At 41.1% G+C, this 16,792-nt stretch overlaps 1 protein-coding gene across 4 annotated transcripts in view; it reads right to left on the bottom strand.

The window, feature by feature from the left end:
- Window positions 1-16,792, bottom strand: part of kif23 (kinesin family member 23) — a 53,214-nt gene that overhangs the window by 5,365 nt on the left and 31,057 nt on the right. For 2 of the 4 annotated variants that reach the window (XM_048563143.2, XM_048563144.2), the window contains 2 exons: window positions 13,419-13,604; window positions 8,293-8,604 (listed from right to left, as the gene is read on the bottom strand). In XM_048563143.2, coding sequence (XP_048419100.1) covers window positions 8,293-8,604; window positions 13,419-13,604 — 498 coding nt within the window. The remainder of the gene's footprint in view (window positions 1-8,292; window positions 8,605-13,418; window positions 13,605-16,792) is intronic. The other 2 variants (XM_048563146.2, XM_048563147.2) reach the window with 1 other exon arrangement.

Genomic DNA, 16,792 nt, shown 5'->3' with positions numbered 1-16,792 from the left:
GAACTGTTCATTTATACTTGTTTTGACAAATTTTATACATTTTATAAAACTTGTGCAAACATACACATGTTTGGATTGATCTTAGAATTGATCAGAAGTAGTGAATCTTTAGATGGGTCTACATTTATGCATTGAAAGCTGTTTAGATACACTAGTAGTGTCCCTACTGCTCAGAGAGGAGATCCAGGTTCAAGCAATACCTGCTCATAACACATCCGAACAGGTTGATTAGAAATACCTATAAACAACAGATTGTTTGGCACTTGTAGCATTATACTAGTAGCACTACCTCTGAGCTAGAAGGCCTGGGTTCAAGTCACACCTACTCCAGACATGTGTCAGAATCTGCCTGAACAGGCAGATTAAAAATATCTTTAATTATAAATTCACTGAGATCTTAAAAATGAAACCAAACCCCCAAAATCATACGGTGTGCAACAAGCTCAACTATCTATCAGAATCTTTGTCTTAAGGAATCTTTGGTGTTTCATTTTGTACATCCACGTGATTTCCCCAACAGTGGGCACTTACATGCTACTTTCCCATAACCAACTGTTGCATCACAAAAAAAAACTAAATACCACAGCTTAGGTAAAATGATGCTAGCTTTGTTACTTCTTTCCTTCCCTTGGAGAACTGAATGAAGGACTTGCAGGTTGACTAACAACCCGGCAGTCATGATATGATCAAAATGTGGCCTATCAGGACCCAGAGCAAACTTTGACCCAAAGCTTACAGAGAATACTGCCAAATTACCAGTTAAATATCAAAAACATTGAAATATCTTTTTAAAAACTGCAACTAGTAAAAATGTTTTACAGAGGTAAGAATATTTTCTACACAGGGTTCAGAAGATTAGATTAGATTCCCTACAGTGGGGAAACAGGCCTTTCGGCCCAATAAGTCCACACCACCCCTTGCAGCATCCCACCCAGACGCATACCCTATAACCCACACACCCCTGAACATTACAGGCAATTTAGCATGGCCAATCCACCTAGCCTGCACATCTTTGGACTGTGGGAGGAAACCCACTCAGACATGGGGAGAATGTGCAAACTCTGCGCACACAGTCACCTGAAGCTGGAATCGAACCCGCGTCCCTGGCGCTGTGAGGCTGCAGTGCTAACCACTGAGCGACCATGCCGCCCCAAGTAGATAGGTACTAAATAGATTCTGAGTGAACAACACTGATAGGTACACATAGATATCAGAACGTGCAGATCCTTGAAGGGATTCTTGAGGGGATGGTTTAAACTAGGTGTGGCAGCGGGTGGGAACCAGATGAGTAGGGTATAGATGCAGATATTGAAGGAGAGGTAGAAACCAAGGCAAACATTATTAAAAGCAAGAACAGGCAGGGAAACACGGCTGAAAAGAATGGGGGAGGTTATCTGAAATGCATGTGTTTCAATACAAGCAGCATAACAGGCAAGATAGGCTTACAGCTTTGGTTAATGCTTGGCACTATGACATTATTGCGATGACAGAGACTTAGCTGAAAGAGGGGCAAGACTGGCAGCTGAATGTCCCAGGACTTAGATGTTTCAGGTGCGATAGAAAGGGAGGTAAAAAGGGGTGGGGAAGTCACATTACAGTAAAAGGAGTATCTTACAGTTGTACAGAGGGAAGATGCATAGAACAGAGAACAGTACAGTACAGTCCATGCCGTTTGGCTCATGATGTTGTGCTGAACTTTTACCCTAAACCTAAGGTCTATCTAACCTCCATCCCTATCTTATAGTACCATCCAAATGCCTATCTAATTGCTGCTTAAAAGCCCCTAGTGAGGCCGACTCCACTACCATCTCTGGCAACGCATTTCACGCCCTTACCACTGACGTCTCCCCTATATCTATCTCCGCTCACTTTAAAACTATGACCCCTCGTAATAGCTATGTCCACCCTAGTAAAAAGTCTGACTGTCCACTCTCTCTCTCCCTCTGATCATTTTGTACACCTCTATCAAGTCACCTCTCATCCTTCGTCATTCGAAAGAGAAAAGCCCTAGCTCTCTCAACCTTTCCTCATAAGGCCCGCCCTCCATTCCAGGCAACATCCTGGTAAATCTCCTGTACATCTTTTCCGACGCTTCCACATCTTTCCTGTAATGAGGCAACCAGAACTGGACACAATACTCCAGATGTGGTCAAATCAGGGTTTTGTATAGCTGGAGCATAACTTCACAGCTCTTTAACTTAATCCCTTTGTTAATGTAAGCGAACACACCGTACGCCTTCTTAACAACTCTACCCACCTGGGTGGCAGCCTTCAGGGAACTGTGAACATGAATCCCAAGATCTGTCGGCTCCTCCACACTGCCAAGAATCTCTCCGTTAACCCTGTATTCTGCTTTCAACTTCGATCTTCCAAAATGAATCACCTCACACTTTTCAGGGTTAACTCCATCAGCCACTTCTCAGCCCAGCTCTGCATCCTATCAATGTCCCTTTGTAACTTAGAGCAGCCCTCCACACTATCCACAACTCGACCCGCCTTTGTATCATCTGCGAACTTGCTAATCCACCCATCCACTCCTACATCCAAATCATTTACAAAAATCACAAATAGAAGAGGACCCAGAACAGATCCTTGTGGCATACCATTTGCAACTGAGCACCATGATGAATGTTTTCCATCCACTACCGCCCTTTGTCTTCTAAGGTCAGCCAATTCTGAATCCAGTCTGCCACCATTTCACCCTATCCCATGTCTCCTTTCTGTCTGCATGAGCCTACCATGGGAAACTTTATATGCCAGAGGACATGTGCAGCAAAGCAATGTGGGTAGAATTCAGGAATAGGAAAGGTGAAATCACAACATGGGAGCTATATTACAGGACTCCCAACTGTCAGCGGGAGATACAGAATATGTCGAGATTTTGAACATGTAAAAACAGCAGGGATGTTGTGATTTTAACTTCCCGTATATTGCACAGGACTCACTAAGTACTAGGGGCTTGGATGGGGGAGAATTTAAGGACCATTCAGGATTCTTGACACAATACATAAAACAGTTCAACCAGGGAAGGGGTTATATGGGACCTAGTTTTGGGAAATGAACACTGCCAGATGAGTGAAGTTTCAGTGAGGGAGCATTTCAGGAGTAGTGAGCATTATACTGTGAGTTTTAAGATACATATGAACAGAAATAACAGCGGTCCTCAGAAGAAGGTGTTAAATTGGGGTAAGGTGAACTACAATAATATTCGGCAGGAACTGGAGAATATTGATTGGAGGCAGCTGTTTGAGGGTAAATTTACACTGGACATGTGGAAATATTTCAAACAGCAGTTAAAGAGCTCAGGACAGGCACATTCCAGCGAGACTGAAGGATAGGTATGGCAAGTTACATGAACCTTGGATGACCAGGGATATTATGATCTTGGTCAGAAAGAAAAAGGAAGCATACGTAAGGTTTAGGAATGGAAGTGATGAAGCCCTTGTTGTATATAAAGTAGGAAAGAACGCAAACAAGGAATTAGAAGGGATTAAGAAGGGGTCATGAAAAGTCATTAGCAAACAGGATTAAGGAGAATCCCAAGGCTTTTTATACAGATACAAAAAGCTAAAGGGTGGCCAGGGAAAGGATTGGCCCACTCAAGGGCAAGGGAGGGAACTTGTGTATGGAATCAGAAGAGGTAGGTGAAGTCCTAAAGAAAAATTCTGGTTTGGTATTCAAAGAGAAGGAATTGGCGGAGGAGGATCTCAGGGAAGGGAGTGTCGAGTTTCTAAGGCAAGTTGCTATTAAAAAGGAACAGGTGTGTCTTTCAAAAAAGTATTAAGGTAGATAAGTCCTCGAATCCTGATGGGATCTATCCCAGAATATTGAGAGAGAGAGAGACAAGAGAACAAATTGCTGGAGCATTGACAGACATCTTTATATTTTCTTTGACCACAGGTGAGGTCCCAGAGGACAGGAGAGTAGAAAATGTTGTTCCATTATTTAAGAAGGGTAGCAGGGGTAATCCTGCAAATTATAGGCCTATGAATCTCATAAGACCATAAGACATAGGAGTGGAGGTAAGGCCATTCAGTCCATTGAGCCCACTCCATCATTTAATCATGGCTGGTGGGCATTTCAACTCCACTTACCCACACTCTCCCCACAGCCCTTAATTCTTTGCGAGATCAAGAAATTATCAATCTCTGCCTTGAAGACATTTAACTTCCCAGCCTCCACTGCGCTCCGTGGCAATGAATTCCACAAACCCACCACTCTGGCTGAAGAAATGTCTCCTCATTTCCATTCTAAATTTACCCCCTCTAATTCTAAGGCTGTGCCCATGGGTCCTAGTCTCCCCGCCTAACAGAAACAATCTTCCAGCGTCCACCCTTTCTAAGCCATGCATTATCTTGTAAGTTTCTATTAGAACTCCCCTCAACCTTCTAAACTCTAATGAGTACAATCCCAGGATCCTCACCCATTCATCACATTAGGCCTACCGTTCCAGAGATCATCCATATGAATCTCCGCCGGGCACACTCCAGTGCCAGTATGTCCTTCCTGAGGTGTGGGGCCCAAAATTGGACACAGTACCATGCTGGTGGTAGGAAGAAAATTCAGGGACAAGATCTATATGCATTTAGAAGCAAATGGACATATTAGCGATATACAGCTTGGTTTTATATGGAAGAGGTCGTGCCTCGCTAACTTATCAAGATTTTTGAGGAGGTGATGAAGACGATTGATGAGGGATAAGTGGGTGATGTTGTCTAGAGATTTCAGTAAAGCCTTTGACAAGGTCTCTCATGGCAGACTGATACATAAGGTGAAGTCACATGGTATCAGGATGAGCTGGCAAGATGAATGCAGAACTGGCTTAGAAATAGAAGACAGAGGGTAGTGGTGGAAGGATGCTTTTTGGAACGGATGGCTGTAGCTAATGGTTTTCCACCGGGATCAGTGCTGGGACCTTTGCTGTTTGTAATCTACATGAATGATTTGGAGGAAATTGTAGCTTATCTAATTACTATGTCTGCAGACGATACAAAGATTGGTGGGCTCGCGGACAGTGAGGAGGATTGTCAGAGGATACAGCTGGATATAGATCAATTGGAGGCATGGGTAGAAAAATGGAAGATGGTGTTCAATCCAGACAAATATGAGGTGATGCATTTTGGAAGGTCAAGTACAGGTGGAAATTATACAGTGAATGGCAAAACCTTGAAAAATATAGATATGCAGAGGGATCTGGGTATGCAGGTCGACAAATCACTGATGGTGGCAACACAGGTAGATAAGGTAGGAAAACGGCTTACAGCATGCTTGCCTTCATTGGAAGGAGCACTGAGTATAAGGATAGATGAGTTATGCTGCAGCTTTATAGAACTTTAGTTAGACCACATTTCGAATACGGCGTACAGTTCTGGTCATCACACCACCAGAAGGATATGGATGCTTTGGACAGAGTACAGAAAAGGTTTACCAGGATGTTGCCTGGTATGGGAGATTTTAGCTCTGAAAAACAGTCGACTAGAATGGGTTTGTTTTCACTGGAACACAGGAGGTTGAGGGGCGACCTAATAGAAGTTTATAAGATTATGAATGGCATGGATAGAGTGGAAACTCTGAGGCCTCCAGGGTGGAGGGGTTAATCACTAGGGGACACAGGTTCAAAGTATGAGGAGCAGAGTTTAAAACAGATGTATGTGGCAAGTTTTTCACAAAAATGGTGGCGAGTACATGGAATGCATTGCCAGAGGTGCTGGTGGAAGTAGAAACAATGGCAGCATTCATGAAGCACCTTGATGAATACGTGGAAAAGGAAGGGAATAGAGGAATTTTGATCCTGTAAGTGAAGACAGTTTTAGCATGGAAGAGAAAAAACATGGCGGCGCAGGCTTGAAGGGCTGAAGGGCCTGTACCTGTGCTATATTGTTCTTTGTATTCAATCTCTATTCAATTTTTTTTTGCACATCAAAACTCAGAAACTGAAAAAGGCATTTAAATCCAAGCACCACAAACAATTTAAACATATGTTAGAGATTGTTGTGCCTTTTTGAAAGTTATTTGAGCTTGGACCTTTCATCCAGTTATATAGATAAAGTGGTCAACTGAGAATTAGACACCTCTGGCAACTAAAGCAGCAAATTAAAAAAAAATAGTTACAACAGTAAGCAGCAGCATGCCTTGCTTGTTGTCTGCATAATAGCTTATAGACATTCGACCCTTGCCTCACAAATCGGTAGCTTCAAACATTTCTGACTTGTCCATACAGACTGTACTGTAAGTGGGTACTAATCCTGTACTGCATTCCTCTCTCTCTAGAGATTTTGTACAAGGCTATAGCTTTGACAAAAGAAGCAGTCAATTATCAGACGCTTTTCAGTCTCTAGACATTAGGAAATTTATAATGGAAAATTTGCATTGGAATAATGCAACAAGGAGTTGATTTTAAGCTAATAAATTGTAAATTTGGATCTCATATATACAGCTGTCAAGAGGCAGAAGCTCAAAAGATGTACAGGGAAATCTAAAATAACAAGGTTGTATGATTATCACGAGTGCACAATGAAGAGCTAAGAGGCAAATGCCATCTCCAGTATCAGAATGCCAGGCACTCCCAATCAGATTACACAGTGAGGTTATTTAGCAGGATTTCTCATGTGAGTTCTAACAACCAGCTTAACGCCACATTGAAGTTTGCAACTTTTCAGTCTCTGCTATAATAAAGTCGCCATAGTCCCAAAGGGCACAGGGCTGCTCTCCTGTTCCAGAATTTAACTGAGGGTCACCACACAGGCAATGGGCAACGTTTAGAAGGCAAGGCTGGTGTGAAAACTAAATTCATGCTATTGGTGTCACTGCATTGCAAACCATCTGTCCAATCAACCAGGCTAACCAACCCAGAGCTGAGAGTGTAATCTTCTCAAAACTCGCTATTGTAATTGTTGCGTCCAGTATGATTCTTGTTCAGATCTGAAGAATCATGATATGGGACCCAATTCATTCTGTTTCTCTCTTCAATGATTCTGCCAACCTACTAAGTTTCTCCGACAATAATGGATTTAGATTTCCAGCATCTGCAATTACTTGGCTTTCCACACAGTTCTAATGATTTCTTTTCCTGCACATGATCAAATGTTAGAAATAATAATACAACTAACAAAAGCTATCTTCTGCAGTTGCAAAATTACCCAAATACATTCAAAAGACTGTCCTTTGATTCAGTATAGCAAGTTAGATTTAACCAGTCAACATTATATAAATCACAAGATGGTGTAAAGTGGACGACTCAACATATGTATCAGTTATCTATACAAAGGTTGAGAATCAAAGGACACAAAAAAACCCTGTGAAATACTCTCTCATGGACAACACTGGTTCAAAGCCAGCAGCTCAACACTATCTCCACAAGGCAAAGTGGAGAACGGCATTTAATGCTGCCCTAACAGGTAATGGACACAGCCTATGAATGAATTTTTTAAAAATCTCGAATCGGCGAGAATAACAAGCAACCAGCAAAGAGCAGCGAACAATAAGCAGCAGAGTTAGACAGTGCAATAGAATATAAACATTCTGTAGATGATACTGGCTAGTAATGACGTTGGCTCCCTTGTACCAATGAGATATTCCTTTTGATGTCCACAAAGTATTTTACATTAAACCAAGGCTCTTGTTGTGTATCTCAGTAAAGAGCCAGCAAAAAAATACTTGTGTAAAGTGCACACTTATTCTCAACATCACACATTACAGGCACCAATTTTCACACTATTACTGCAATAGCTCAGTTATCAGTAACTCATTACACTTGCATGGGAGTTGAGAAGGAAAATCTAACATTGAAAGCAATTTAACAAATCATGGTCTGCTTTCAGTAAGTTCTACCCATTATTTATACAAGTTTCTAAACCAGTTCCCTTTCTGTACAACATGGTAAAGACACACATCTATACCCATTTAATACATTAAAAATCTTACAGTTTCACACATTACTTGTTCAGCTTTTTCAACTACAAATTCCTTTGTCATAATTAGAATGGAAGTTTGTAACCTTGCCATGTTGTAAAGATATCCTTCTACCAGTTCGGGCACCACAACATCTCTACTCTAGGAGATCATTATTCTTTCCATTTAGTGGACATTGGGGTTTATAATGGAGAACACACACACACAACTTATGTAGGTCTCCCATGGAAGTGTCTGATATACTTTTTGTAGACAATAGGAGTACTGACAATGTGATGAGAAATAAGTGTGACACTTAGAGGAGGAGTGCACTGTGGGCAGTGCTTTTTTGTGCCTTAAATTGTACAATTTTTCCCTTTACAATCTTTAGTGCTCACTAACCCGCTGGGATCCATCCTGGTCTACTCCGCCTTCTCTTCTACAGCCGTTGACTTTGCCGCCGCCCAGCTTGTTCACTCCCTGACTTCTCTCTTGGAAATTGGAGTGCCTAACTTGTGCAGTCTCTGGAAGTCTACGTTTATTCTTGGGCTGTGCACTACCATTTCTGTTCCATTCTGGAGTTTTCTGCTCCCATTCGGAGATGCAGGAGGCCACAGAGATGGTGCTGCAGGAGTTAGAGCGCCTATGCAGCTGTGGCTTAGATACTGGGCAGTTCTGGCTAATGGGTAGGGATGCTAAACTGTTACCAGGAAACTATAGAAATAGGATGAAAAATTAGAAAAACATGCACTTAAAAATATATACAATGATCAGTTCTTTTTCCCAATATGTAATAGTTATCAATAATTAAAGTTCTGTTTTGTTCTCCAACTCTGATTCATCTATTAGGAAAGTACCAAAACTTGCCTGGATATGGCTAGAACAGTATCAGCAATGTCTGGTACCTCACGGTACCATTATTTGTGTGATGCTGAAGGTGGTGTCAGGCTATTTGACTGTTGAAAATATCATTGCCAAACCTAGCCTTAACCAGAGAGAACCACTTTTCAGCAGCCATTGAACTTTCTCCTCTCCACTTAGAGGCCAGATATGATTTGTCAAGTAAACCGATTTTGCAGATATGATCCAGGTTAGAAAATGTGCAAATGAATATGGAAATGGTCCACTTGCATTTTTCTTTATATGCTGATATCAAAAAGTACAGTGATATATTTTTCTAAAACCGCACAGTTTACCTTACCAGTTTTACCTTCCTAGCTTTTATGCGCAACTTTTCTCGAATGACATTTTCTGTGTTAAAAAAAGAGCACAAGCGTCCTAAAGAATTCATGCACCCCTAGAGACCTCAGGCAGAATCAAGGTTGAATGCTGCAAAAATATGTATAAACATAGCTACCAGGATTACTAACAAGGAGCTGTGGAATAGACACAGGCGGTAATTATTGCAACATTAAACTTGAATTTTGATTCATTCAAAATTTCACTCAATATAAAACTCTGGAAGATAACTAATAATTATTAAAAGGCCATAAAATATTGCAGTGAATGTCCTTAATACAGAACATTTACTAGTAAATAGGACACAAACATTTATCCATTGAATCAGAAAATGTCTTTGCCATTACAAAGTGAAATGTACAAAAACTGATAATCACTTTATATTAATGCAATGCTAAAGTGTGAAACAAATTCAAAAAATAACTAATACAAATTGTGTGTTCCTTATCGCTTTTCTCTTCCCTATAATCTACTACGAACAACCAAAAAAGTAATGGGGGTGCAGATGTGTTGGATAGATCATCAAAGGAGCAGCTAATTGACACACACTTCCCATTTAAAAATAATCTGGACAAACCCTCTATGTCAATATAAAATGCAAATACTTACTATGTAGTGCATCCCATACTAAATCTCTCCAGCAATACACATTTCCCTCGGGTATAGAGTTAATGCAACATTGAAGATATGTGCAAGACAGCTTTAATTAGTTGTATTTCCACTAAAATTAAAATAAAAATGCTTGGAGCCATTTGGGTCTTTGTGAAAGCAAAATGGTTCGATAAATTGTGTAAAGAATGGCATGTTTAGATATCGGAGATAATAGGAACTGCAGATGCTGGAGAATTGAGATAACAAGGTGTAGAGTTGGATGAACACAGCAGGCCAAGCAGCATCAGTGGAGCAGGAAGGCTGACGTTTCGGGCCTAGACCCTTCAGCAGAAAGGGGAGGGGAAGGGGAATCTGAAGTAAATAGAGAGACAAGAGAGATGCAGTGGGAGAGAGATCCCCTGAGGTTTGTCCGGAGGGAGGAGCGTAATTTCTTCAGGGTATGAACGTCAGCCTTCCTGCTCCTATGATGCTGCTTGGCCTGCTGTGTTCATCCAGCTCTACATCTTGTTATCTCAGATTCTCCAGCATCTGCAGTTCCTATTATCTCTGATACAATTTTAACCCCACTGCGAAGCCTCTTCTAAGGATGCCTACCCTGAATAAGTTACCCCCCTCCCTCTAGACAAGCCTCAGGGGATCTCTCTCCCACTGCAACTCTCTCGTATCCCTATTTATTTCAGAACCCCCTTCTCCTCCCCCATTTCTGAAGAAAGGTCCAGGCCTGAAACGTCAGCCTTCCTGCTTGGCCTGTGTTCATCCAGCTCTACACCTTGTTATCGCAGGTTTAAATATATTGGGAAATAAAACACACCCTCAGTTCACAATGGGGCAACACAAAATCATTTATAGCCAGAGAGTCCTACAGGGCCTGTCTCCTAAGATTCGGTCCAAACTGACCAAAATGTCTATCCACAGTAACCCCATTTGCCTGCACTTGGCCCATATCCTTCTAAACCTTTCCTGTCCATCGGTCCAAATGCCTTTTAAACGTTGTTAAGTACACACTTCAACCACTTCCGCTGGCAGCTCTTTCCATATGCATACCACCTTCTGTGTAAAAGAGTTGCTCCTCAGATTCCCATTTATTCTTTCCCCCTTACCTTAAGCTGATGTTCTCTAGTCCTCAATTCCCCAATTCCCCAATCCTGGCGAAAAAGCCTAAACTGCATTCACCCTATCCATGCCTCTAATGATCTTATACACTTCTACAAGATTCCTTCCACCTTAGTCTCTTACACTCTAAAGAAAAATGTCCTAGCTTGTCCAACCTCTCCCTGTAACTCTGTACCTTAAATCCTAGCAGCATCCTTGTAGATTTCTCCTGCACTCTTTCCAGTTTAATAACATCCTTCCTATAGCAAGGTGACCAAAACTGAACATAATACTCCAAGTGCAGCCTCACCAACGTCCTGTACAACTGCAACATAACTTCCCAACTTCGATACTCACTACCCTGATTGATGAAGGCCAGTGTGCCAAAGGCCTTCTTCACTGCACTGTATACCTGTGACTCCAATTTCAGAAAACCGTGCACCTGAACTCCCCCCGTCCAACTACACTCAAGGCCCTACATTCACCATGGAACCCCTACCTTGATTTGGCTTTCCAAAATACAACACCTCACACTTATTTATACTAAACTCCTTTTGCCATTTCTCGGCCCACTTCCCCAGCTGATCAAGATCCTGCTGCAATTTCTGATAACCTTCATCACTGTCCACAATACCACCTATTTCAGTGTCATCTGCGAATTTACTAATCATGCCTTGTACATTCTCATTCAAATTATTAATATAAATAACAAACAGCAATGGGCCCAGCACCAACCCGAGGCACACTACTAGTCACAGGCCTCCAGTCCGACAAGCATCCCTCCACTATTACTCTCTGCTTCCTACCATCAAGCCAACTATGTATCCAATTTGCCAAATCTCCCCGGATTCCACATGATCTAATCTTCCAGAGCAGCTCACCATGTGGAATCTTATCAAAGGCCTTACTGAAATCCATATAGACTACATTTACTGCCCTGCCCTTAAATCAATCTTCCTGATCACTTCAAAGAACTCTAACAAATTTGAGAGGCATGATCTCCCACGCAAGATGCCATGCTGACTACTCCTAATCAAACCCTGTCTTTCTAAATGCATGTATATCTTATCCCTCAGAATCCTCTCACATCACTCATCTACCACAGATGTTAGGCTTACTGGTCTATAATTCCCAGGATTTTCTTTGCAGCCTTTCTTGAATAAGGACACAAGATTTGTTGCCCTCCATTCTTCCGGGACCTCACCTGTGGTTAATGATGAGGCAAATATCAGCCAGGGACCCTGCAAATTTCTTTTCTGCCTTTTGCAGGTTTTTTGGATATATCTGGACAGGACTAAAATTTATCCACCTTCACAGATGCCAATACTTTCAACACCTCCTATACTGTGATATGGACTGTCCCCAAGATATGGCCACTAACCTCCGCAAGTTGCCAAGTCTTCATGTCTTTCTCCATGGTAAACACAGAGGAGAAATATTCATTGAGGACCTTGCCTATCACCTGTGGTTTCGCACATGCATGTCCACTTTGGTCCTTTAGGGGTCCTATTCTCGCTCTAGTTATTCTTTTTCCTTTAATATACTAAAACAAAATCCCTTTGGATTCACCTTAATCTTCTCAGCCAAAGCCATCTCAGGCACCCCTTCTCATTTTCCTGATTTCCTTCTTCAGTAAACTCCTGTATACCCTACATACCTTCAGGGATTCCCTTGATCCCATCTGCCTGTACCTTAGCCATGCCTCCTTTTTTTCAGTCAAAACCTCACTATCTCTTGTCATCCAGGGTTCCGTACTCCTGCAAACCTTGCCCTTCACCTTCACAGGAACATACAGACCTTGAAGTCTAGCTATCACACTTTTAAAGGCCTCCCACTTGCCAGAGGTCCCTTTGCCTACAAACTACTCCAATCGACCCTTGCAAGTTCCGGTCTAATTCCAACAAAATTCACCTTGCCCCAGTTTAGAACTTGAACCCGTGGCCCAGTTTTTTTCCCCTCCATTTTAAAATCCGTAGAACTATGGTCACTGGTCTCAAAGTCACCTCAGTCACTTGTCCTGCCCTATTTCCCCAAGGGCAGGTCGAGTTTCTCCCCTTCCTGATTAGGACCCTCTATCTACCACTTGAGGAAACTTTCCTGAACACATTTAGCAAACTTTAAAGTGAAAAATAATAGGTTTTAAAATTTCAGAACTGACTTTCGAGATGCTAAACACATGCCCTGTATACACTTAATCTGAGCAGGCATGTCATATTTAGTCATCAGATCAAGACCTTGACAATGTACAAAAAGGCCCACTGCTAGATGGCATTGCCAATCCTCATCTAACCTCATGAAACAACAAAGTCACAATACAAATATCACTATAACTCTACTACAGCAACATAATATTTTACGAAATATACCATGTTAAAATTAATCATGGCATGCAGAATTATGTATAGGGACTTATCTAACAAGGCAAAGCAGTAACTTAATGAAGGATGCTGAAAATGCATCCCATTAATAAGCATTATGTAATGCTATCTTTTTCAAATTGACAAACAAAATATTATCCTAAAAATATTAAAGCTGTACATGCAAAGATTTAGTGTTGTGCCAAATAAACATCTTACTGTACATACAGGAACCGAAGGTGGAGATGCTGATCGTACATGTACTTTCTTGTCATTTTCCTTTGGTGCCCTCTCCAGTTTCTCAGGCCTTTCTGTCCTTGCCTCTGCAACAATTGCTTTGAGTTGCTTAAGTTTTTCATCTTTCACCCAAAGCTTATTTTGCATCTCGAGCTGCTTAGCTTGAACACGACGTTCCTGCAGGTTGATTTGTATTCCATCAAAAAGTTTGGATATGGTTGCAGAGAAAGAGAAGGGAAAAGGGAGAAAAAGATTAATTTTCCTTTGCAATGACTTTGGAGAATTTAGTGTGCTTGCATACTAAGAGTTACAGGAATATTTCAGAGAGAGGCAAGTCAACTCATGGGCTGAGCCCTTAAACTCTTAACTTTACTTCAGTGGATTGCTCCATTTCAAATTTTGCAAGCCCAAATGCTTGAAGCCAACTCCTGTCAAGTTGGTGGCTAAAAATCAGACTAAGATAATTTAGCAAAAGACACTTTTATATGCAAATTACTTAGAATATTGTACCATCAATTGGTCATCCCCTTAATTGCGTTAAACAGTCGATCTACATCACATTGCCCCGATTCACATTCTGGAGCTTCCTTGCCTGCCATTGTTGTTATGCCCTTTTCCACTTCTTCTGAATATTGATCTCACCTTGTTTCTTGTAAAGTTGTCACCTGATGTCCACAGTATGTTACAAAATCTTAGGAAGCCTAATTTCTCCTTTTCTATCACTTGCTTCAGTTTCTCTAGCTTTTCTTGCCAATGCGAATGTGTTAGTTCTACATTCCAATTCTTTTACCAACCTTACATGAATGCATATATAGATTTTGCTGGATGACAGCTGGAGTCCTCATTTCCTTCCTTAGCAAGCTAAACCCTCCACTACCCTTTCACAAGGGATCCTCTCCACACAACTGGTGCCTATTTGAGCTGATGTCACCTGTTGCCATTGTGTTGGCCTATTTTCAGTGGTGGCTTGCCATGGTTTTCTTGGCTAACAATTTAACTATTGTGACAGGTAGTGCTGGGTTTCTATGATATCAATACCACCTGGTTAGAACAGAACAGTTTTTATGCAACATGTTTTCTCATTTCCACTCCCCCCTCTAACAAAGGATACACAGATGCAAAATCCTGCACTCTTCAGTCACAAACTAAATGACATCTTGGCCAATGCTTCTGTCAGTTGCAACACTAGTTCACGTGTTCATCTACATTCCCCTAGACTACAGCAGGCCCACACTTCTCTCACCATAATAACCAAGGGAAGCTGCTCCCCTCACTGCATACTGGCAATGTCATTTGTCAGACCTCAAGTACCCCTTCCTCTCCAAGGCCAAGCAATTTAACAAGTAGACATCCCGAGGGGGTGGTAATTCGATAATAAAGTTTAAAAACTAGATTGAACAGGAGAGTGGGAACAGCTGCATGTTTGATAATGGGAGATTAGAGTAGCATGATTGCAGAAAGAGATGATGCAGAAGTGGATATATGGTCTTGGAAAAAGACATTAGCAAGGCCGAAATCTTAAAGAGCTAAATTTGTGAAAACAAATATGGTTTATGCAACATGGAAACAACAGTTAAAAGAGCAGAGTGATAAACTTGAAGCATTAGATGAATTAAGAAGGGTAGATCCATATCTGCCAAGGCGAAGGAAATTACAGCCATTCAATCTAATGAACTAAAAACCACAAAACAAAGAACAAGGCAGGTATTTGATTAATAAACCCCCCCCAAAAAAAAAACAAAAATTGTAAGGACCATATTCAAGAACTGATTTTAAAAATGTAAACTAAACTAGCAGGAGAGAGAGTAAAGTTGACATCGGACTTAATTGGGCTGGAAATACTAGACAGTGAGATAAAAGCAGCATGGAGATAAAAACTACAAAGTTGCTGGAAATCGATGGAATAGCTACAGAGTTGATTAAAAACACAGGATTGAACTGAACTTGAAATGATTACTAAGCCATACAAAGATATTTGTATATCAGGAGAACACCTGAGGACTTGGAGACAGTAAGGATTGCAGAGGTTGGAAGCCAGAGTCAATAGATGTGGAGCTGGAAGCGCAGAGCAGGTCAGACAGCATCCGAGGTGCAGGAAAGTCAACATTTCAGTAAACTGTGGTAATCACCCAAGGAAAGCAAGGAAAGAAATGTTGTTCTGACTACCATACAATTAGTCTAATCATGTGCTCATGGTTCTAACTTTCAACGTAAACTTCAAAGATAATAGGTAGGAAGGTGCAGGACTACTTCTGAAATGACAAGTCTGGATTCATGGTTGGAAAAGGAACAAGAGAAACGTGAACAGAGTCTGGAATTTAGACAGGAATTGTATATTTTTGTAGATTTTCTAAAAGCATTTGATCAAATAACCTCAATAGTGCTGAAAGACACTGGAGCAGACTGCTGAGATAGATGACTTGTAGGAAATCTACAACTGAGACAAAAAGGATGAGAGCACAGCCATTTGGCAATTAGAACCATGTGCAATTAAAGCGGAGTTGGTCTGATCAAATGAGCAGAAAATTGGCAAATGAAATGCAGCTTGACATGTACAAGATGAAGAATTTGGGGAAGTTAAGGGCGGCAAAAGGTATACTTAATAATGGGGTCAAATGGAGCAGTGTAGAAATAACTTGCTAAATAGTTTTTGAAATGTGCATTCAGAGACCAAAGGAAAGGTCTCGGCCTGAAACGTCAGCTTTTGTGCTCCTGAGATGCTGCTTGGCCTGCTGTGTTCATCCAGCTCCACACTGTTGTCTTCGATTCTCCAGCATCTGCAGTTCCTATTATCTCTGACCAAAGGAAAGGGTTTGTTTGTGGAACATGTTTATTCACTCTCCTTAGCATTTCATCATCTACAAAGAAAAAAGCCTGGGTGGGGACTTTAAGAGAAAATGGACTTGTAGAGAGAAACAAGAAAAAAGGAGGACGAGCACCATACAAATTGGTGAATGGCTTGAAAATTGTAGGAAGCTATCGGAAAATGAAAAGAATTGTACAGTTAGGTGAGATAAAAAGACTGAATCGCACAAGGCCCACCTATGGCAGAATACACAAATTGATGGTGAGTTTGAATGTTGTTTAATGCAAGTGAGCTTGGAGGCTTCACATTACAAAACTATGGAAGCAGATGAAAATAACGACATGCTGCAAAATACGTGCACTTGAAAATTCAAGAAAAGAATCTCAATAACCTTAAAATGAAAATACAGATGGTCAGAAATTAAAAACTCATCATCCAAAGTGTGAATTAAGGTGTAACAGCTGTGTTTAAAAACATGCCAATTCAGTGTGAAGACTCCCAGAACAGTACACATCTTGCATGTTGTTATAACAAAAAGGGATATTTTGCAAACAATCAG

The sequence above is a fragment of the Stegostoma tigrinum genome, chromosome 33 (genome assembly GCF_030684315.1).
Source record: "Stegostoma tigrinum isolate sSteTig4 chromosome 33, sSteTig4.hap1, whole genome shotgun sequence".
NCBI lineage: Eukaryota > Metazoa > Chordata > Chondrichthyes > Orectolobiformes > Stegostomatidae > Stegostoma > Stegostoma tigrinum.
Note: the sequence above shows the minus strand (reverse complement) of the source record. Positions and strands in the feature narration are given on the sequence as shown.